The following is a 22,174-nucleotide window of genomic DNA, read 5'->3' as shown; positions in this document are numbered from 1 at the left end:
AAAAGAATTCCATTAGGCTTCCTTCAGTAAAAAGTGAGAAATGTAATGTTGTAAGAGCATTAAAAGCAGCTGCCTGACTCTAATGTCAACGACAGTCTCCTTCAATTTAAATATTTGCAATAGCTGTAATTAAACACTTAGTAACTGGCATCGAGTTAAAATAGAAATACATTACATAGTCTTACTGCTGTGCAGATTTTAATTCAGATTTATATCCTCCTTGGCTTTGTGCCTAGAATAAGTCTTGTGATTTAAAGGCTGTTTTACACAGTATAGAAATTGTCATAGAGGGCAAATTATCTTCTAGGTGAGTAACAGAATTTTGCCTTTTTCTGGAAGCAGATCCCTAAAGAGATCAAGCAATGTTATGTTCTCCTTCCACTGTTTAAAGACCGAAGAGATTCACATCTGCAAATAGAGGAATGGTCTATCTGGGTCACTGAATCTAGACTCTGGCTCCTGGAAGCTATCAGATCTTCTAAACCTTCTAAACAGTTCTTCCCTCCCTCATCTTCTAAAACCAGTGTTGAAACTGGTGATCCTCTTGCAGGCAGTTACTGTCATGTAAGAAGATGTGTTAGGAACTTGGGCTGACCATGCCTTCTGAAAAGATGCATACGTAAACAAATGTTCCTCGGTTTTTGCCCTCATTTTTATTCTTTTGGAAGATGAGCACAGCAAACCGTGGCATAGTATATACAATGATAACAGAAACACAGATCTCAACACTCTTGCCCAGATATTTTCCGTTCTGCTGTAGCAGCTCTGATGGTAAGGTTTTGGTTTCTTAAAGCTTTTGATTCTAACATAAAAAAAGGTGTCATTATAGCTTAAAAATAAAATTCTATTATGAAAAAATTAACACATTTTTATTCTGTTGTGCCTGTATGACCCAAATTTTTCTAATTACTCTGTAAAGGTGAAACAAAGATTAAAATTCAACCTTGTAGTAAATGGGCACGCTGGGAGATTTCCAGCAGGCCTGAATTTGTTCCAAATGTATTTTAGTTTACTTCAGAGCGCAATATACAGACTGTGGCTCCACTTCTTGCTGCCTCGTAGGCAGCCATTTTCTGAGCTGTTTCTCTGGCCATGAAGCCATGTTGAAGGATCCTGAACTGTCGTTCCCGACTCTCTTCCAGTTCTTTCCAATGGTTCCATTGCAAAGAATCCTGCAGAAAAGACACACAGATGATCAGACTGCAGAAACGATAGTGGTTCTCTTTAGAGGATACACTGAACTTGTATTTGATAGTCTGGCTGGCTGGCAACGCAGTTATTCTGCTACCATGACTGGGAAACTTGTCAACATCAAACTGGGCATGATGAACAGAAAGGTAACTTGAGTGGGTTGCCCAGTTTAAGATGAATTAAACACAGCTGCACCACTCCACAAAACGTTAAATCAAGATAAAACTACATCTGGATGGTTTACTCCAATGCTGCTACCTTATGTGCTTTCCTTGCCAACAGGTTATTCTTGAAGCCATAAATGAACAGTTGCACAAATCCTGTCAGACTCTACGGGTTCGCTGATTCAGAAGCTGGGTTCACAAGGGAGTGTTCCCAAAAAAGCTCAGAACAAACAGAAAACTGCTACTTTTTCATCTGATTCTTTGCTTAAAATGGTAGAAAAATACATTTTTTTTCATTAACGGTACTTTTTCTTATGGTTAGTTTTCCAAATTGCAATATAAATTCTGTTTTATTGAGAATGTAATGGTCATTTATAAACAAATATTACCTTGACTTATATCAGCACAAACCCACTGGGCTTAAAGGGCCATCACAAACGTAACTGAAGCCACAATCTGGACTTGGAACTTTAATAGAAGGGGTTAGGGTCAGTTTTTTTCCTACTTATTGAGGAACCTAAAAGGTAGCCGTACAAACTGAATGCCAGATACCTATTGTGTTATAACTAAAAGGGAGGATTTTTTTCCTATAGTCACACTAACACCACTTTCAGCAATATGCAGTTCAGCTAGAATAAAGATGCTGCTGAGCCTATCTGACCAGAATTGAGCCACTTCCCCGTAGTAACATTTGGATAGGGTCATGCAGAGCTGAACAGCACTGATGGAAGATAGACCAAAACAGCTAAATAATTTATAGTAACCTTGAATTTTTTCCATTGTTTTTTCTTTTTTTTTTACAGATGTCTTAACATCTGAGCAGAACATAAACAAAAGCACTGTGACATCTTAAGAGACTCGCTGTGTAAAGCTAAGCTCAAGAAAAAGACAAAATCTAACACCAACTTTCAACCCCTGGCTTTTTTGCTCATTCATATGACAGCAGAGCACTCATACAGACCCACATCAGGTAGTCAAAAGTTCTAGCTGTGAATTTATAATTTCTCTTTGTTTGTTAAAAAAAAGTCTCACATTTGTAACTGGATGGCTGTTTTCCTTTGAAGTCTGCATTTATTGGTTCTACTTTACTCTGGACTTGATTCAGCAAAGTGTTTAAGCATGTGTTCAAAACCTCAGTTCAGAAAGCCATCCCAATTTAGGAAATGCTTTCTTCAAATAGGTCTTCAATGTTCTCTTTTCTAGAAGGGAGAGACCTTGTTGTCTATATAAGCACCTACATGTTTTGCTTGCCTGAAATGGGGATTCTGAAGGCAGCAAACATTGATACTCTAAAAGATTGCACTAAAATACAATTTTCCTCTTCATTGAATTCAGCTTCATCTAACATTCTCACTACTAACTGACTACTCAAATAGGTAAAGAGTTATTATTTTAATGGATTGGGATATTTAGTTCTAATTTTACATCGGGCTAGTGCAGCTTTTGAAGTGATCCCATCATGACTGTTCATTGTAGTGTTCCATATGCTGTGGTACATGTACTGTTACTGGTATATGAACCACTTCTAAATGTTAGGCATGCATGAGGCAAAGCAGAGGCGGCAGCAGCAGAAGCAGCAGTTCCTCACCACTTGTCTTTAGACACTCGCCAAGGAAACACAACCAGTGTGAACCAGCATAAAGCCTACAGGGCTATTGGGGCTTCCATCTGATGTTGTGGGACAGAGCTGAGGAAAGACGAGGTGAAAATACAGGAATGATAAACTGGAACATGCCTTGGGTGAGAGAGGGGGTGAGCATCCCGGTTTGGTGCAATGGGATGTGTGTGATAGGAAGCTGAGAAAGGCAGGAGTTAGGGACAGAGGGTAAGATGCTGTTTCGATGGAGTGAGAGTGTGTGGTAACGAGTGGGAAGCTGAGTGTCGTACGGATGAGCCCTGCTCTGTGGCAGCAGCATGTGTGACAAGAAGGTGAGGTCAAGGCCATGGTTTGGAGAAACGGTTCCTGTGCAGGAAGCAGGGATTGCTATGGCCAGTCATGTATGGCACCATCTGCCTCTGCCCCCCCGCCAGTGCTGGCAGTTGAGCACAGGTCTGTGAACAGCAGGTCTGCTGCAGAGCTTTTCTCCTTATGTAACTCCCAGACCTTCCTCGATGCCATGCTGGTTTTCTGGGGGGTAATCTTTAAGAGTCCTGCTTGCTTTTTACGCTCCATTGTTTTTTCTACAATCTTTTTCTGCAGGTTTAAAATGCGTTCATCTTTCATAGGCCTGTCACCAGACTGGGACTTTCTTTTCTTTTCTTCTTGCCTGCAAAATCAAAAAGAAGCAATGAGAAGGTAAAACAATATCAACCCACAGAATAAATCCACCTGAGCATATATTATCTTGATAATAATGAATTTTCTCTTGCTTCTGGGAACCAGCTAGACTCAGAACAGGTTTAAATCATATCGCTCGATAAATGTGTTATTCACAACTTGCTTCTTGTTATTTACAGAACAGCATTACTAAAAAACATAGAATAATTTCTTCCCACAGGATGCCATGATGACAATATCTGAAGTAATTCAGGCCTGACATGACATTCTTTAGAAAAACCATGTGCAAAACCTGGGATAATACTGCAGCTTTTTGCTTGTGAGAACTATGGAGTTTTCCTTATGTGATCATTAGTATGCATCTCGATTGCTGTATTCCTTGGGAAATGAAAGATATTCTTTTCTGTGTAATCTCAATGCCCAGATTCAGAATCTATGGGATGGTGATGTATTAATCAAGGTTAGTGGGTCTAGGTGAGCATAAACTGATAGCACCATGTGCAGCATAAAAGGTATGAGAGAGAGGTTATCGGATAGTCTTCCTTTTTTTTTCCTTCTACTGTAGCTACTTTTCTGTCCTCTGGAGTTTACATTTTTTATCTGGTTTTGCTTACTTTCACCCAACTGGCACAATTTACTCACAACTTCTTCATGTAGGTTACACCACCTTGCATAGTGATTCACTTAACATCCAACTTGCTCTTTTATTCAACATTGCCCTTGAGTTTGGTTCAGTATGATCAAGCTGTAGTATTAATATTAGGTCATGAGCAGCTGTGATTCTCTGGCCAAATTCAGAGCTAAAGTAAATGTCAGATCTACGAAAGAATATACATAATTATATAATATATAACCAGGTTAGATCCGATGCCTTCTCTCAGCTGGCAAGGATAGTTTTGTAGAAGGTCCTTTTATATTGCAGTAGTACAACATCACAATTGCTTTTATTGGAAACCAGATTAAGACTCCAAATGACCAGGAGCAGAGTGCACTGGGGCATTTTTCAGCCGATCCTGGAACTGTTATTCTGTCAGTGGCAGGACCAATTTCACAGACAGGTTGCCCCTTGGAAATGTTTTACAACAGAACTCTTCCCTTATCTCTTTGGTCTTACACCACAGTGTTTTCAGTGGAAGGCACACTCTTTTCAAGGAGCTGGAGGAAGGGGAAGAAGGAAGAACTTCCTTCTGATGTCAAAATCACCAATTTGCCTTAAAAAGTGTCTGTATCAAGATTCCAGGGATCCAAACGCTTCTTTCATCTTGGAAGAGATGGCTTCTGTCTGCCTTGTTAGCTTCATCTTTGCTGATAGAAAACTCCCCGTAATAGCAGGTATTCTTCAGAGCAGCCATTCTGGACTACAGTTCCCAAAATCCTCAGGAACTGGGTGAAAGGGAGATTTGGCCTGTGTTACGTTCTGAAATGTGACTGTGAACTCTAAATAAGGGGCACAGTTTAGCTTGGCTTCTCATTTCCAGTTGCTTTTCTGAGACACTTCCTGAATGTCTCTGCTGTGTGTGTCATGGTTAGGATAACACTTCCTTATCCTCTTTAATATTGTGACGCTCTGCTACGCTGAGATTAATTTTTAACACTATTCTGTAAATCTAAAAATTACGTACTATCATTTACTCTAATTGAGAACATGGGTTACATCTATTTGCATTGTAACAAGGCATTGCATTCCAAGGGATGTAGGAGAATATAACAATAAGGTTTTATGTAAACACTTGATGATTAAATATTGTCAGTGGGAATAAGCAACAAAACCTTTCATTACATGCAAATCCAGATTCTTGTAAATAGAATTACAGGAAATACAGCAAGAGGTTTAACATCATGAAGCAGCAGCAGCTGCTTCTGAATTAACATTGTAAATAGTTGCTTATCCTCACGCTAATATTCAGTCCTCTTCTACATGAAGTCATGTGCCAGTCATCTACACTATTCCAAAAAGCTGCCGATCCCAGAGATTTTCAGATGCTACCATAACATGAAATGAGGTTCATTCTTCTCATAACATGTTATGCTATCATAACAGAAACTGAAAGAGGGGAAGGAATGAAAAAAATAAATTTTAAAATTCTGTTTTTCTGTGATGGTCAGTTGAGAACTTTCAGGACTCAAGACAGAAAGAGCTGATACGATCTCTGTCACCCCATGTCACATATTTCCTAAGGAAGTAAGGTAACAGCCAGTCAGAATGGAGTAGTACATAGTTAGAAAAATCCTCTCCAGATTCAATAGAAAATTACGTGATAATTTATGAAAAAAATATGCAGAAACCTTTTTAATTTTACTTCTAAGTTTATTTACTAGCTACTGGTATTGAATGAGCACCTTGAATGAAAACCAATCTTTAAGAATCATACTCGTTCCTGAAATGTAATGTCAAATCTTTGGTCAAAAAGAGAATTTGTTAATTTTCTTTTCTTTTGGTCTCAGGCAAGAGTCTTCCATCCCTTTGTGAGTCTGCCATAATTTAAAATATATTTCCCTACCAAAGACTTTGAAAACATTTGTAGTATTTTTGAAGTCTGTATGTATTTGAAATGGTTTAACAAACTCTAGTTTTTGCTTAGTAACCTTGTCAGAAAGTACCTTTTAGTGTTAAGGAATGAGATGAGATTCTTGAATGTGCTTATGGAAGTTTGTGGTGGTGTGGGGTGCACGTATAAACTACTCAAAGAAGGAACAGTGAGGGATTAATGAAAGATTCAACAGAATATGGACATAAAAGGAAACAGTGAAAATTTCTTTATCTACCGCTGATTTTGTTCTCTATTCACTTTCTGTGTGAGCTATGTGTACAGTCAACAGCAGAAAGATTGTGGCTCACTATGATGAAGTACAGAACAATTTCATCAGTGATGGGTAAAATGTGTTTTTCTACTTAAAATATTCCAGGCATTGTAAACCGCAGTCAACATCCCATATTTGTTGTCTCAATGATTTCCTTAGTGAATATAATGAATTTTAAAAATATGTAAGTATTTTTTTACTTCGCATTTTACAAACTCGTCATGGAGTTTGGCAGTCCAGTGTCTTATCATTTACATATCCCTTGTAATTATTTAACTATCATCTGCCCTGCAGTTGTAGCATCTGGCCAAATGGACTCTAGGTCCAGTAGGTCATCTGGCCTATAACTGGAGAAGCAACAATTCAGCATTAAAGGTTTTCTGGTAGGAAGTGAAAACACTTGGAACAGTTGGATTAGGTCTTCTCAGCTGGGTTTAAAAAATGGGGAATCTGAAGATTTGCACAGAGGATCCCTCCTGAAAACCACGTTTTGCTCTTCATTTACATTTTCAAACTCCACCTGTGCATCAAAAATATAAGGAGATAGATGTATGACAGCTCTCAACTGACTCAATACTTGTAAGAGATGGAGTAAAAATGGCTACTTGACCATTGCAGGCACCAAAATATCAACTTAAGCAGCTAGGACTGTATTTATAAGCTTACCATACAAAATGGAGTCTTGCACAATAAACACAAAAATATTTTTAAAAGCAGAAGCACGATTGCCTTATAGTGAAATAAACATTTTTTTTTTAAATTTCCTCATACTCTCAGTCTCAGTCACTAGGGCTGTCTGTCCTTCACAGTACCTTGCCTTTTTTCTGTCCTGCACTATGTAATTCTTAGTTATTGCAGTGAGGAAAATGAATGTATCTAACTGTTAAGGGAGTAATTATTTTGACATTTAAGAACACTATACTACTAGATTGATTATTATTTTGTACTAACGTGAGGGATTTAAGCCCTCAAAATCTGACTCCATTCCAAAACAATTTACTTACTAAGCATCTAATTTTAGGTGTGGAAGTGATTGTTATTCATAACGGGGTTTTCCTCATTTGAAATAAAGCTTATGCAGTTGTATAATCAAAGTTCATTCACAGAATGGTTGATGTTGGAAGGGACCTCTGGAGGTCATCTTGTCCACCCCCACCTGCTCAGGCAGAGTCACCTAGGGCCAGTTGCCCACGACTGTGTCCAGATGGCTTTCGAACATTTCCAAGGATGGAGACTCCACAGCCTCTCTGGGCAACCTGTGCCAGTGCTTGGTCACACTCACAGTAAAAAAGTGTTTCCTGATGTTCAGAGGGAACCTCCTGTGTTTCCTGTTGTACCTCTTGTCCCCTCATTGGTCACCACTGAGAAGAGCCTGGCTCTGTCTTCTTTACAGCCTCTCTTCACATATTTAAATTTCTGATCCAACATTGCTGGTAAATTTCCTCCTTCTGTTTCAATGCTAGTGAAGAACTCATTACCAGCCGCAGGGACTGAGAAACTAATTCTTACTTCCTTATTGCAAACACATACAGAACTCTAAGTATTTATGAAATTTGTGAAATTAATGAAATCACAAATGTTATGAAGTACCAAAGTCCCTTATATTGCTAATTACTCATTTTTTTCATTATTCTAGGCTATGTTTTTGAAGATCTGAAGCAACAGCCACACATAGGGATAGCGTGGCACATGTTCCCCCACTACATCTTTCCACCTCCATGTGCTGTCTGCCCCTTCCCTCAGTTGTGTGCTGCGTCACAGGGTTGTGTTGCCAGGGTGTCTGTCTCACAGGTTTTTGAGGATGGGGCTCCTCACCCAGAAGGCCTTTGACTCCCTAAGTCAGACCTGGACACTCCAGGGAACGCTTGCTTTAGGGAGCTTGTTCTGCTTGGAAAGGACCATCACAGTCATCCATCCATAACCCTCCCTTCTGCTTGTTCTCCTCTCCTTCCTCATAACCAGCCATCCCCCTTGTACTCCTGCCATGGCTGCCCTCACACTATTCCCACCCCTCCCCAGTTCAGGCCAAGAGAGAGGTGTTACCCTGGTGTGCGGTCAGTGCCCCTTGTCAAGGAGGGGTTTGAGCACTGGCAGTGGCAGGAAGAGAAAGGAGTGCTTTGCCACCCTGGCAAACACACCATCGTTCGTAATCCAGCACCGAGACCCCAGCGTGCTACACCATTACCACAGCGCGAGGTGGGGATGTGGTAAACTTTTGTGTTGGGGGCAGTCTGTGCATCTTGTTCCTCCTAACAATCTTCTGATTCGCCTTCCTCATATACAAGGAAGTCAAGGAGGATTAGTGTCAGTTCAGAGCGTCGCCCTGGAAGAGCAGCTGCTTCCTTCATCTGGATGTTGCCCTGACTGGGAGAGGGGAGGGGGCTCGGGCAGCAGGCACCGTCCTGTCACTTGAAAATGAGCAGGAAAACAAGGCAGGAACATGAGCAAAACCAGAAATAAGGCTGGCTTCTCTGTACCTTACATATGTGGCAGTGGCTGGTGGGGACATGGATGTGCTACTGCCATCTATGTGAGACAAGTAAAAGCATAGTGTGGTGTTCACTGGACGGGCTTGCAGAGGAGCAAGGAATTGAGCATGTGAACTTTTGTGAGATAACTTTCCTCTGGACAGCTTTACACCGCATGAATGGTGACAACATGCAGTCCCAAGACCAGACTAAATCCAACCCGAAGTACCCCCCCCTAAACCACAGATAATGTGGATGGAGGGAGCCTCAGCACCAAATGGTTTGATCTGTTGCTTGATTCTTAGTGCATTAAATTACTTGGAGCGATAGATGTAGCCTCACTGGAATGAAAGGGAATTGTACCTGAAGTATACAGGCACGTAACTTTAGTACATTAGCATGTGTTCAAACACTCATAAATCTTTTGGTGCTCATGTTCGAAAGCCGAGAACTCCAATGTTTGCCGTCTTCATATGCCACTGCTGATTTTCAAACAGTGTGAAGTTCTAGCAATTAAAGGGACGTCCTGTGTATATACTGAATTGATTCTTAAGTGTTCTGCAAGCACTCACAAAGCCACTGCTGTGATGGATGTCACGGCTTGCAGTCTATTAAAGGCTGATGTTTCTGTAATTTTTCATGTTCCATTTCCTATTTTGTTTAATATAGCTCATTATACGCTTGCTCAATGTGCTGCTTTTGTGTTGATGTATGTCTGTTTGTAAATGATATTGAAAGGAACCTGCTTGGTAGGGACCCAATTAAACTCCAGCTGACAATAACTAAAGCACATTTGTTTAGCAAAGCTTGGCCGCCATACGTCAGCTGATTAGCAGTAGTAGCCTTCAACATAATAAAATTTAAGATACAACATGTAATTTTATATTGATGCAAAAGGCTATTTTATGAAGACTATTGGTAAGACTTGCTATTCTATCCCTATAATTATGAATTAATTCTGTAAACATAAAGATTTGCTTTTTATATCTCCTGTGCAGCATATCAGTAATACAACCCAAGCAATTAATCACTCACATTGACTTGACAGATATTTCAGGATTCAAGATCTGTAAATCAGGTTTAACACACAAAGCCTGTAGTTTGTTTAGAGAGAAATAAAAGCTGCAGCAAAGTGTCTAGCATTTGTAATCAGGCCAGCATGCCATACTTCTATATTAATGGAAATAACACCATAGATTTGCATTCTAGATGAAAATGCATAAAATACCCTCCCAAAGAACAACATTTCTGGTATACTTTGATGATGCCTCTTTATAATAGATGCTCCTAAGTTACATGCATAGATTGCCTGGGAGTCATGAAAGGAAATGTCTTGTAACATCTATAATGAAACTTTATATTTTCTTTATTTGGAGAGCAAACAGGGCTCCATTAAAATTACTGTATTACTTATCATAAGTCTGACTAGAAGCTTGCAAATTAAGTGTTTAATTTCATTTGGATGCTACCATCTTTGGCATGCTGGTCTGTTCTAACAACATTTCAAATGTCAGGACAAAAAGTGAATCAAAGTTAGCTTCTCATTCAAGCATAGCTTATTTCAGGATCAGAACAGTTTTAGGTCTGAATGAAGCCAAACAGTCTATTTTAAAGAAACCCAGCACCGTATAAAATTCGCAGACTGCACATCTAGCATAACAAATGATTCTTTAAGTAGTTACTAGTGAAACAGGTTTTATGTAGTATACAAGTTCTTAATGCCTTGTTTGCATCTCTAGTGGAAAGCAGTGGCTTGAGTTGCTCCCACGGGCTTTCACAACAGTGGATGTTTAGAGATGAGAGTCTATTTCCAGCTCCACCTCCATTTCAGGTTCTTTAGTCTTAAAATCTTTTCTCGATATATGCCATAGAAGAGAGGGTCAGTGATCTATGCAGTCAATCCACTGCAGCTGCAGTTATTGATTCATTAAATTCATTAAACTATCTTCTTAAGTACTAACGTAGTGAAACCCCAGTCTTTGGAGATTAACTATCATCAACAAACCAAATTAGAGCTGGGACTAGTAAAAACTAGTTAAATGAATACATCGATACTGCCTTCTGTAATTGAGATTTAGAACTGGATAATAAATTAATAACATGAATTTAACTCTAAGAAGCCACCTTTGGTATGTCAGCAACAAACACAAATCTAACATATATCTAAAGATGTGTTTTTAGACTGATAGAATATGTCTTCAGAATGTCAGCCTGTTTGCGAAATAAGTATGGCAAGACAAGGACTAACCTCTCAAACTCACAAAAGGGAGAAGGTGAAAGACAACTTGCAGGAAAACAATGGAAAATAGTCAAGATGCAGTAAAAATGGCATAAGATCAAGAGGTGTGCCATATTTTACACTTTTATACAGGCTTGCTGCCTGCTCAGCTTTATTTGTAAACAGCTTTAACTTAGATTTTAAAGTCTTTGTGGAAGGGACCTGCCTTCTGCATATGTGAAGCATCTATGATGGTTATGGATCCTTTATGACAATGAATAATAAATATGATAATGAATAATAAATATGAATAATGAATACAAAATTTGATCAGAGAGCCTGTAAGCAAAGATGTTTCTCTTTGATCTACTGCTCTAAGATATTTAATTTATAACTTATTATTGTTATCAGAAAATCTCCTTCCTAAAATATTTTTAACTTCTGAAATAAGGCCTGCCTTTTCACATAACAAATGAAGTTCAAGGAAGCAAACTAGAGCCCTAATGGATTGGTGTAGATGAAAATGAGAAACTGCTTTGAGTAGCAAGCTAGAATGATTCTAATAAAATCAAGTTAGTTCTGATTAGCTGAAAAGGAACAGAAGAAAGGCAGAACTTCTTTCTCAATATATAATATTGGCTCTGAATCCTGGGGCAATCCCGTCAACACGAGCCTGCAGAGTGTCTTCAACCATAAATTCAAAATGATGAAAAAGATTTGTTAAATCTCATGCAAATTATTTTCAATAAAAAGGAAATTCTAGCCCCAGTGTAATCCTTGACAAAAGTCATACTGATATATAAAAGGGCAGTATTTTGCTCTCTACTTGTTTTTCTCCTCAAGGGGCTAGCAAAATATTAACAAAGTTGCAATGTCTTAAATGTCACATGCTGTTTTATACTGACTTTAAAGCAGCTGCTCGTCCAAGTTCTGCTCTGAACAGGGAAATCTGGTCCAGTTTGTCTAGAAGAAGTTGTTCCTTAGCTTGTTTTTCATGAATTATCTGGTCTCTCTTCTCTTCCTCTGCTGCCTTCTGTGCTTCTCTGAGTAGAGCGAGGCGTTCACGTAGTTCCACTATTGACATTTCACAAATTAAACCATGGCCACCAGTCTAGAGAACATGAAATATAGGTTTAAATAACACTGTAAATACCAAGGGGAGAGTAAATGAGTAAAACCAGAATATTTTGATTGTGTTCCAAATCATGCTGAATATATTTTGACTTCAAGAAAGATAGGGTTGGCCCTAACCTAACTGTTATTTACAAGCTCTTTTTAAGGTGTAGAGCTTACCTTTTGTATGTGTGAAAACACAAGGCTCATAAAACATTTCATGAAAAAGCACTGAAAGATGCAGTAGATTAGTCATAAATACAATGTATTTACTGTCCAAAAAAATTTTAGTTGTCTTTTAGTTTTAGTAAGACTTATGCAGTTTTTAAATGTGTAAACTGGCATATTTTTTAGTTTGTAAAACCAGAACAGACTTTACACTAAAAAATATGCATTTTTTGGTATTTATCTATTTCCAAATTATGGATTTGATCTATGATGGCATCTACTATTTTTATCTGAAAAGACTAGGACTAAACAATGCTTTGTACCCAGGAAATTCAGATCTTAATAGCCAAAGTTAAAATATTGAAACCTGAATGTTTAATGAAGGCTTTTTAAAATCCACTTTGCAATGAGAGTGATAATGAGCCTGATTCGGAGATGTAATGAGCAACTTCTGCACCTTAGTTTGCATACAAAGATCATTTCTAAACAGATTTGTGAACACTCAAAGTTTTCAGCCCTTGCTCTTACATATACTCTTCCCTATGTCTACACATATATACATCTGCATATATGGCAAACTTGCATAAACCCACACAAATACTGAGCTTCTGTGTAGCTTTCTTTGCAAACTGTAATCCATTTCACACCAGCTAATATTCATCTGTGTATCTTAACACAGTTTTGGTACATGTCTTTGGTGTGTATCTTGTATCATGGCATGTTATCATAGAATATATGGGTGCAGGAAGTCAAGGTGCTAACCTGACTCTTGCTAAACAGTTGTATAACACAAAGAGCGAAACACTGGTTAGGATTTTAATTGCAAAGACCTTGCTCTACTTAGTTCCATAGAACTAGTGACAGTGGGGGTGTGGAATGCAAAAGAACAACCACTCTTCCAAATTGTATTTCTTGGACTGAAATTAAGTGGTAACAATAAACATATGTAAGTAAAACTCATTAAAATCCTTTTAATGGAGATAAATTATTCAGTTAAAGAGCCTTCATTTTTTTCAAGCAGTCCTTTTTAGCAGAAAAAAAAAGCCCTTGTATTGAATACTGAGCAAATTGTTCACAGAATAGTAGTTGCCGTTCTGCTTTTGAGCTTTTCACAAAACAGAACATGAAGGGGAAGGAAAAAAAACCAAACAGGAAAAGAGAAGGATGCTCTCTCATAGATAGATGCTCAGATTGTCAGCTGGGCTGCAAGAATTGACCTGGGTCCAGTCACTCTTCTCTGGTCTGGGAGGCCATCTAAGCAGTCTAGTCAGGTACTCGTCCTCCAGTGACCATTCTCTGGCTGTTCAGAGCAGTGGGTCCATGAAATAGGGGGAAAGCCAAGAGAGATGAAGAAAACAGTAAGGTGGGCAGGGGCGGGTGGACAGGGGCAACAAAACCACAAAACAGAGTACAACAAATAACCAGGCTTGGCTCTCTGCTGCTACAACATTGGTGCTCAAGAGGTATTATTACTGAGTTAGTCTGGAGAATACAATGATACAAGCTTGTTAGTGAAGGAGAACGTGTCTTGGGTGGCCATCCCTGGGGACTCCTCCAAGATTTCCAAGAGTCTCTCCTGCAGTTTTGGTCCCCATAGCTTCTCTTTGTAAAGCTTCAAAAGTTGAGTCAGTAAGAAAAGATCATCACTGTTTTCTCACCTAAAGTCTGAGTCTTCAATTTTGGCTCAGTGGTTTCTGCTTCCATGCTCTTCATGTGTACCAAACCTGACCTAAACAATGGTCACCAGAAGCATCAGTAGAAGACTGATAAAAGAGTCCAATATTAAGCAGTCTTTGTTTTTGCATCTCTCTGAAAAATATGTACTACCATAGGTTACTGAAACAGTAAATGATAATTTATCTACTTCTCAGATTTCAATTTAGAGTGAATTTGCAAATAGCAAGTGCTATAATACCTTGCTTCTAATTTAAACTAGTCAATGACCATCAAGTTGTATTCACAGGAAGTGAAAGGAAAATGTTTTGCAACAGGGCATATATACCAGTGGTAGTGTTTGAGCATGGCAAGCAGACACTGAAAAGGTCTAGGAAAGAAAATTACATACAAACACAGAATGGTAGGGGCTGAATATTTTGAGTGCCTGCATTTCAAAAATATTCAGTGAAGACAGTGAAGTGGTTTCTAAAATATGAAAAGTCCTATACTTGTACAGTAGATAATGCTGGTGTTCAAGCAACTTAAGTGCCATCAAGGGAAGAACTGGGTACTTTAAAAATTATGAGAATGAATGAGAATTCTATGGACACATACTTAATTTCACTAAGTCTGAAAAAGCCTTTTGTAGAAAGAAAAAAGCACGCAAGCTATCACCAAAAGTGTGCTAATTCACTCAGGGTGCTATTGTAATAGTGAGTATAAGGGAACTGTGAAGTTGAGATATAGAATCATAGAATGGTTTGGGTTGGAAGGGACTTTAAAGATCATCTAGTCCAACCCCCCCGTGCCATGGGCAGGGACACCTTCCACTAGACCAGGTTGCTCAAAGCCCCATCCAGCCTGGCCTTGAACACTGCCAGGGATGGGGCATCTACAGCTTCTCTGGGCAACCTGTTCCAGTGCCTCACCACCCTCATTGTAAAAAATTTCTTCCTTATGTCCAACTTTAATCTACCCTTTTTCAGTTTCAAACCATTGCTCCTTGTCCTATCACTACAGGCCTTGGTAATACATCTTTCTCTGTCTTTCTTATACGTCCCTTTATATACAGAAAAGCTGCAATAAGGTCTCCATGGAGCCTGCTCTTCTCCAGGCTGAACAACCTGAACTCTCTCAGTCTTTCTTCATAGGAGAGGCGTTCCTCCCTCTGATCATTTTTGTGGCCTCCTCTGGACTTGTTCCAACAGGTCCATGTCTGCCTTGTGCTGGGGACCCCAGAGCTGGATGCAGTACTCCAGGTGAGGTCTCACCAGAGCAGAGTAGAGGGGGAATATCACCTCCCTTGACCTCCTGGTCACGCTTAAAAAGAAGTGTGCAGCCCAGGATATGATGAGCTTTCAGGGCTGCAAGCGTGCATTGCCAGCTCATATCAAATTTTTCATCTACCGATATCCCCAAGTCCTTCTCTGCAGGGCTATTCTCAATCAATTCATCCCCAGTCTGTATTGATATTGGGGATTGCCCTGGCCCAGGTGCAGGACCTTGCACTTGGCCTTGCTGAACTTCATGTGGTTCACATGGGCATGCTTCTCAAACCCGTCAAGGTCCTTTTCCTCAAGTGTATCACCTGCACCACCCAGCTTGGTGTCATCCACAAACTTGCTGAGGGTGCACTTAATCCCACTATCTATGTCATTAGGGAAGATATTAAATAGTATCGGTCCCAGTACAGACCCTTGAGGGATACCACTCATTACTGGTTTCCACTTGGACATTGAGCCATTGACTGTAACTCTTTGGATGCGGCCATCCAGCTAATTCCTTATCCATCTAACAGTCCGTCCGTATCATTCAGGTCCATTCTCTTGTACTTGCAATATGACCTGTATGGCCACTCCATTTTCAGCAACATTACACTTTTAGTAACCTTACACAATAGGATAAGCTTGAATTTTGAATGAATTTTTCATATATGACTTGAAACCTGCTGTATTTTTCTGCTTTGTCTTTTGAGATGAGCTAGATGGGAAAATGTATTTAAAGCCATATTCTGTACTTAGAAACAAACAGTATTTCAGTGGAAGCACTACGTGAGGGGTCAACAGCCGCTGTAAGGGGCAATGAAATGAACTAGGTTCAAAAATAAGAAAGTACTGACTTCCAGTCACCTTCATTTTCCTGAATGAGAGCCTGCACCATTTTACAGAAGTTGTTGTGATTGAAGAAGTAATGACATTTCCACATCCGACTACATCATACCGTTGTGTCTTTGCAGCCTACATCTTGTGACTGAATCATATGGGTAACAAATGTGCAGTGAGACCAGCTAAGGGCTTCATTTAGGGTTGACACCATGTGCAACTCTATCTGAAGCAGTAAAAGACCTATACATTGGAGTACCTCTTGGCATTTCCATGCAGACAGTTTACAGTATCTGTGGTGTACAATAATTCTTTGTACTCTTCACTTTTTTCCCTGCTTTTTCATTTGTGGTTCAGTATTTCTCCACAAATGGGTGGAGTAAGTCTAGGTTTGAAAAGGAGAATTGCCTTCTTTGGCTGGAAAAGAAGTGGAGAAGTGATGGCAACAGCCATAAAGGCAACCAAAGAGAGTAAAGGAGGATGGGACATCTGGGGAGCTGAATTTATTCTTGTTCACTTATTTCACACTTTAAGATTAAATGTGTTCTAAAATCTGATAAATGAAATGGAGGATTTATCTGGTGGTTGCAAAGACAGTAGGTAGGTTTGGAAGCAATGAATGGCTCAGTTCTATTCAGAGGAGCAGGAGATAAAACCAAGGCATCATATTGACTGTTCCAACAGCCCCATGGAAGGGAGACCGGTCCTTCTGTATGGTTTCTGCACAATAGCCATGGATGTTTTTTAATTTGTGATCTTCATCTGAATACTCATGAAAGGAAAGAAAAAACCCAAAAGGATTATATTTAAAATTGATAGTGCAATTTTACATTATGCTATGTTATTCTTGTTTCAGTGTGGATAAGACAAATGGAGGAGTATTTTCAGCTACTCTGCTTCTGATTTAGTGGTAAGATAACAGATTTCCGGATGCTGCCTAAGCCTGGAAATTCTGCAAAAGTGGACAATGCAAAGCCCAATCTCAGGCAATCTCAGTTGTTGTGTGTCAACAGTAAGTTCAAGAAGTTTGGGATGCATTTACTGTAGACTTAACCACACACACACAAGTTATTTGCACAGTACATGCATAGCAGCTCAGCAAGTTTTGGATTCTCTGGACAGTCTCTTTCATGTACCTGAATGTTGACAGATTTGAAAGCAAAGGAAATTAATTTTGCTAATCACCATGGCAATCACCACTGCAATATGAACAATTGTACATCAGTCCAAACTTTGTGTTCATTCAGTCCTTACCCAGGACTGACAAATCTGTGAATTTGTGAAGATGGAGAGAACATGTTGTAATCACTTGCCAGTCTCTTTTTGAAAGATAACAGGAAACCCAGATCCTATTGCCAAAATTCAAAGAAAGTTCAAGGGGGCTAAGATTTCACTTACCATCAGAATATTCTTTCTGGTAAAATTTTCATTTTATAAACTTTGTGAAAGTTCCAGTTCAGATCTAACCTTTGTGTCATGGGGTCACTGTACTTAATGCTATGCATCCAGACTGCAATATATCTGCATACAGTACACAATTCCTTTGAATGTGTGAAATATATACAATATACATTTACGTAAAACCAGTAGTTTTTCCTTTTGAGCTTACCTCAGTTAAATCAACGAACTTGTGTCTGAGGCTTGGTAAACACTCAATAGCTCGTATTTGTTGAATTAGTTCATATCTTTTCCTTAGCTTTTCCTCCTCTTCTTCTAAAGCTTGCCGAAGAAGTTCTCGATTTTCTTCACAAACTTCCTGAACTGAAAGAAAAGAACTCATCTCTGTTAGCTGGCTGCATATTTTAACAAGTAGTCCATCTGGAGGAAAATTCATATGCATTTGTGAATAACGTTAATAATACTGATCTAAAGGTACTTGAGGGAACAGTCTGGCATTGGTGGGAGGAATGATTAGAAAAACAAATGAGTACTTCCCACCTCCACTATCTATCATTCTATTCAACACATAAACATACTGTATATATACATAAAGTAGACACTTTGAATTACTGCTTTGTAATTTCTGGTCTAATTAGTGCATACTGTTTCGTTATTTAATAAAATGATATCATACAATAGCAAATATTCATAGTTTTTCAAGCTATATAGATGGTAAAAATCATTGAATTGCAAAGGCTGGCAGGCTTTGCTAGGCCATTTCAGAGGGCATAACACCCTCTGCCCCCCTCAACCCTTATTGATACAAGTATGGAGATACACAAGCAGAGAAGTCTGCTCACCAAAATATGCACAACTAGAGGTAGCCTGTTCTACAGTAGATGTTAACACGGCGTTGCATTGGAATATGTACAGCCATGCCAGTCAGAACAGCCTTCTCCCTGGACTTCATTAGCTAATGCATTAACTGAAGAATTTTCTTCAATAATAATGGAGGATGAGTAACATTATTTCCCTTCATCCTAACAACTGGTCTGTCTTCGAGGGGGTACATCTTTCTCCCTTGTCATACTGTCCTTCTAGGAGATAGCTTTTCTTTCCTTAGCTACAGTCTTCTTCTCTGGACTGTCTTCTCTGGAGAAGACAATAATCTTGAGCCATGATTCTTTCACAGTGGTTGCTAGGCAAATCCTCTATTAATGATATGAATCACAAGAATCTGAGCTTCATAACTTGACTTGACAAAAAGTACAGTAATTCACATATGCTGCTTTCAGATGGAAGGGAAACTAGTTGCAGAACATTAGTGCTGTATTTCTCCCTTTTAAACAAAAGAGTAATTCCCATGACCAGTAGCTTAGAATTTCTGATCTACCCATGACCAACTTATTCCTGGAATTCATATTCATGCATTCATGGAAATGTATAGCCCAGATCTTTCCCTCAACTTCCCTTTCCTTTATGTAAAAATTGTAATTGGCCCACTAAAATAAAGTAATTTGGGGACATTTGGCACCATCCCTCATTTTTCTGGCAACATGTAAATACCTATCTGCTGTTTGTATTTCTGGAGCTTTACTTTTGCTTGCTTTGCATTCTTGTGTCCTTCCACGACCTGCTCCACCAGCTCTCTCATTTCTTTCTGTTCCTGTAGACGTTTCTCTGCATACTGGTGCATCAGCTCTGCTTTCTAAATCCCAAACAAACAGGCGAATAAAATTCCTGATAACTGGTGATCTGAGTGTCTCAAATCATTGAAGTAGTACAAGGACAAATGGATTCAAAAAGTATTACATCATCTGCAAAAGTAGCAAAGGACATGGGCTGGGGACAACATAGAGACCCAGATTTATGCTCCCCTCTCTATGTTTTATTTACCCACAACAGCCCTCCATAACATTTGCACTGCTATTTTCCAGGATTCCCTCCCACATGTTTCTAAAAGCAGACAGAAAAAGCCATCTCTGGATCTGGTTGTGAGATACCAAGAAGAGTTCCAATCTAATACACAGCTGGTTATGTGCCTGCAGGATCTTCTTGGGCCTAAGTCATATCTCTGTAACATACAGAAAGGCTACTTTTGGCTATTGTGTTCCTTTCTTTGTCAGCGGAAATCAACAGGAAGCAGGAAACTGGATTTTCCCAGACCACATTCCTTACTGTACTTTCTGGTTTAGATAGAAGACTAGAGTTTTAAAAGAAGGAGGAGGGTCGACATGACAGCTGAGCTGTTGGTGAATGGGGAACCGGTGCTCAGTACTTCTGGAGATCTTCATATGGATGAAGTGCCCTGCTGGCATCTGTTGGCAAGTGAAGGGAGCTGCCTGGAACTGGTCAGGTTAGAGCAAGTCTGATTTGCACATCCCCAAATCTATACATATTGGGGCATTTCTGTTAACAAATAAAACGCTTATGCTCTGAAAGTGAGGTGACTAATTAGAATAATTTTGGAATGAGTGTGAGCGATCATGCTATGCTCAGTTATACATAGTAAGGTTTGCTTTAAGTTCTTGCTACGGCCTGTCTAAACAGACATGAAGACTCAATGCCAAAAAAGGTTGAAAGATTTTTTTTAAAGGACAGAGAAGGAACTCATTAAGCAAGTTTCCCTTTTGCAGCGTGGCCTTTATGAAAATCTTGTACATTTGTGGTTGCATCTTAAGTTGCTGAGATGCTGCAGAGACATCTGTGAGAGTTGGCCAAGAGAAAAGTACTGGCTGGCCTACAGGGCGTAGCAGCAAACTGGGTTAACAGCAAAGAAAAGCCTGTGATAGTGACTATGAAATATTTAAAATCTATAGTATTAGTTATTTCTTGATCACTTGTTTAGTTTATAGGAAAAGCACTGGAAAAATGTAATGTGAGTTTGGGAAAAAAATGAAAAGATCTAGCAATGTTTTTGGGAAACTGTAATTTGCCAGATTGGAAACTGTGTGAAAATACTTCTTAGCATAAATATTCAGTTTTCCATATGTATAGATCCAAAGAAGGTTCTCTGCCTGAATTTTCCCCTAAGAGAGATCTAGGCATGTCAGATAATATGAAGTAAATTGAATTGTATCAGTTTAAGAAAACAAATTCTTTAATATTTGTGGCTCTCATTTTAACAAGATAATGAAATTAGTCATATATTGGTGATTTCATTGCAAATGGTGCTTAGTATCTCAGTATCTGTTCAAAAAGGATATGCATAATGACATGAATGTAGGGGAGAATGCTTTAAGCTTCTGTTTTATTCAATTTACTTCGTAAGTGTTATCAGTCAAATCAAACACTTGTAAAAAGTACTTTAATGTATAAGCATTGCTGTGTCTTCAAGTTATAACACTGTTTTTCCATTGTTTGCAGACTCCAGTGAGTAAAGACACTGTATAGAACTTTTACACCTTCTTATAGTCGGTATCATCTGTGGTAAGTTTTGCACTGATTGAATGTAAGCAGAATTTGAGCAACGCTGTATGTATTACCTCTTCTCTCATTAGATCAGCTTTCTTTTTATTTTCTTGAGTTACATTCTGATGGGCTAGAACTGCCTCTTCATGACTCAGTTTCCCTTGAAGCCTCCTACACTCTATTTCAGTCAGCTGCTCTTCCAAATCTTTTCCACGCATCTGTTTTTGCCATTCCAAGAATTCAGATGGGTCTCCAGCCCCTCGTAGCAAATTTTCAATTCTGCAAGAGAGAAGAAAGAGTATACTATTGTAGGGATCTGGCTCTGCAGCCTTGCCTTGGTTCGTAAAACATTTCTAGTAGTTTGTTGTGATATAAAGTGTTTGATCTCTGCAGAGAAGAAAGGCAGTCATCGCAAAGTCATTTGACAGATATATTTTAACTCCAGTCTAAGAGGTGTTCCTAGTATGTGGAAAGCTTGGGAAAGCCAGGCTGGAAGGAAGTGCCTGAGGGCATGGACCTGAAAGTTTTCAGTAAAACAAAGCCCCAAGAGAGGGCAAACTTTAGCTGCATATGGATTCTCCTAAGGAGCAAGGAGAATGAGGCTGAAGTACATTTTCCCAGAGGCTTACTTTGCTTAGAGATAGAAAGAACAAATATACCTTTTCTCTTTGGCAATCTTCTTGGCCACTTCAACACAGAGTACTAAAAACTTTTCTGCTTAATTCTATTTCTACTTTGTATTTTGCCACTTAAATAATATTACTGTAATGAAGAAAAGAAATATTCAGTTATTAAGCAAAACCACATTCTTATTTTTTGTGCTCGGCTGAGAGAGAAAAGCATAGCAAAGCTCTGTGGCAGGCCCATCAAAGTCCTGCAGCAGAGGATTGAATGAGCCAAGAATTAGAGCAGAGACACAAAAATGCAGTGAATTGCACCTTACTGCTGCTCCTTAATGCATATATATATATATAAAAATTGTGTGTTAAATGCAGCTGAAGATTAAAACTCAATATAAAATGGTGTTAAGTTACTGGGAAAATCTATTCCTTTGCTGAGTGGAACAAAATTCTGCCAGATAGAGTGAACAGTATCATATGTAATATATAAAAGAACCTTGATATACATACATAGCTGAGAACAGAAGCTGAGTGATGCATAATATCTTACTGCTAAAATCCTGATCCATATACCAAAATTTGCTAGGTCCAAAGACCAAATCC

The 22,174-nt window shown here is 39.0% G+C and overlaps 1 protein-coding gene and 1 long non-coding RNA gene across 8 annotated transcripts in view; one reads left to right on the top strand and one right to left on the bottom strand.

Annotated features, from left to right (window-relative positions):
* The window catches only part of LOC148051352 (uncharacterized), a 42,055-nt gene that overhangs the window by 2,208 nt on the left and 17,673 nt on the right, over positions 1 to 22,174 (top strand). Inside the window, exons 2-5 of one of the 3 annotated variants that reach the window (XR_015699634.1) lie at positions 2,159 to 2,325; positions 3,556 to 3,651; positions 19,736 to 19,896; positions 20,907 to 20,969. This is a non-coding gene — a long non-coding RNA (uncharacterized LOC148051352). The remainder of the gene's footprint in view (positions 1 to 2,158; positions 2,326 to 3,555; positions 3,652 to 19,735; positions 19,897 to 20,906; positions 20,970 to 22,174) is intronic. The other 2 variants (XR_015699635.1, XR_015699636.1) reach the window with 2 other exon arrangements.
* CFAP99 (cilia and flagella associated protein 99) overlaps positions 635 to 22,174 on the bottom strand; it is a 62,613-nt gene continuing 41,073 nt past the window's right edge. For 4 of the 5 annotated variants that reach the window (XM_087736230.1, XM_087736232.1, XM_087736231.1 and 1 more), the window contains 6 exons: positions 21,026 to 21,230; positions 19,107 to 19,248; positions 17,770 to 17,921; positions 12,027 to 12,232; positions 3,460 to 3,622; positions 635 to 1,172 (listed from right to left, as the gene is read on the bottom strand). In XM_087736230.1, coding sequence (XP_087592356.1) covers positions 1,005 to 1,172; positions 3,460 to 3,622; positions 12,027 to 12,232; positions 17,770 to 17,921; positions 19,107 to 19,248; positions 21,026 to 21,230 — 1,036 coding nt within the window. In that variant the 3' untranslated portion in view covers positions 635 to 1,004. Of the gene's footprint in view, positions 1,173 to 2,943; positions 3,623 to 12,026; positions 12,233 to 17,769; positions 17,922 to 19,106; positions 19,249 to 21,025; positions 21,231 to 22,174 lie in introns of all 5 variants that reach the window. The other variant, XR_015699633.1, reaches the window with a different exon arrangement.

This window comes from Nipponia nippon, unplaced genomic scaffold (genome assembly GCF_047370975.1).
Source record: "Nipponia nippon isolate SJK-2023a ecotype South Korea unplaced genomic scaffold, ASM4737097v1 scaffold_6, whole genome shotgun sequence".
In the NCBI taxonomy this organism is placed as follows: Eukaryota; Metazoa; Chordata; class Aves; order Pelecaniformes; family Threskiornithidae; genus Nipponia; species Nipponia nippon.
This window is presented reverse-complemented; position numbering and strand designations above follow the sequence as displayed.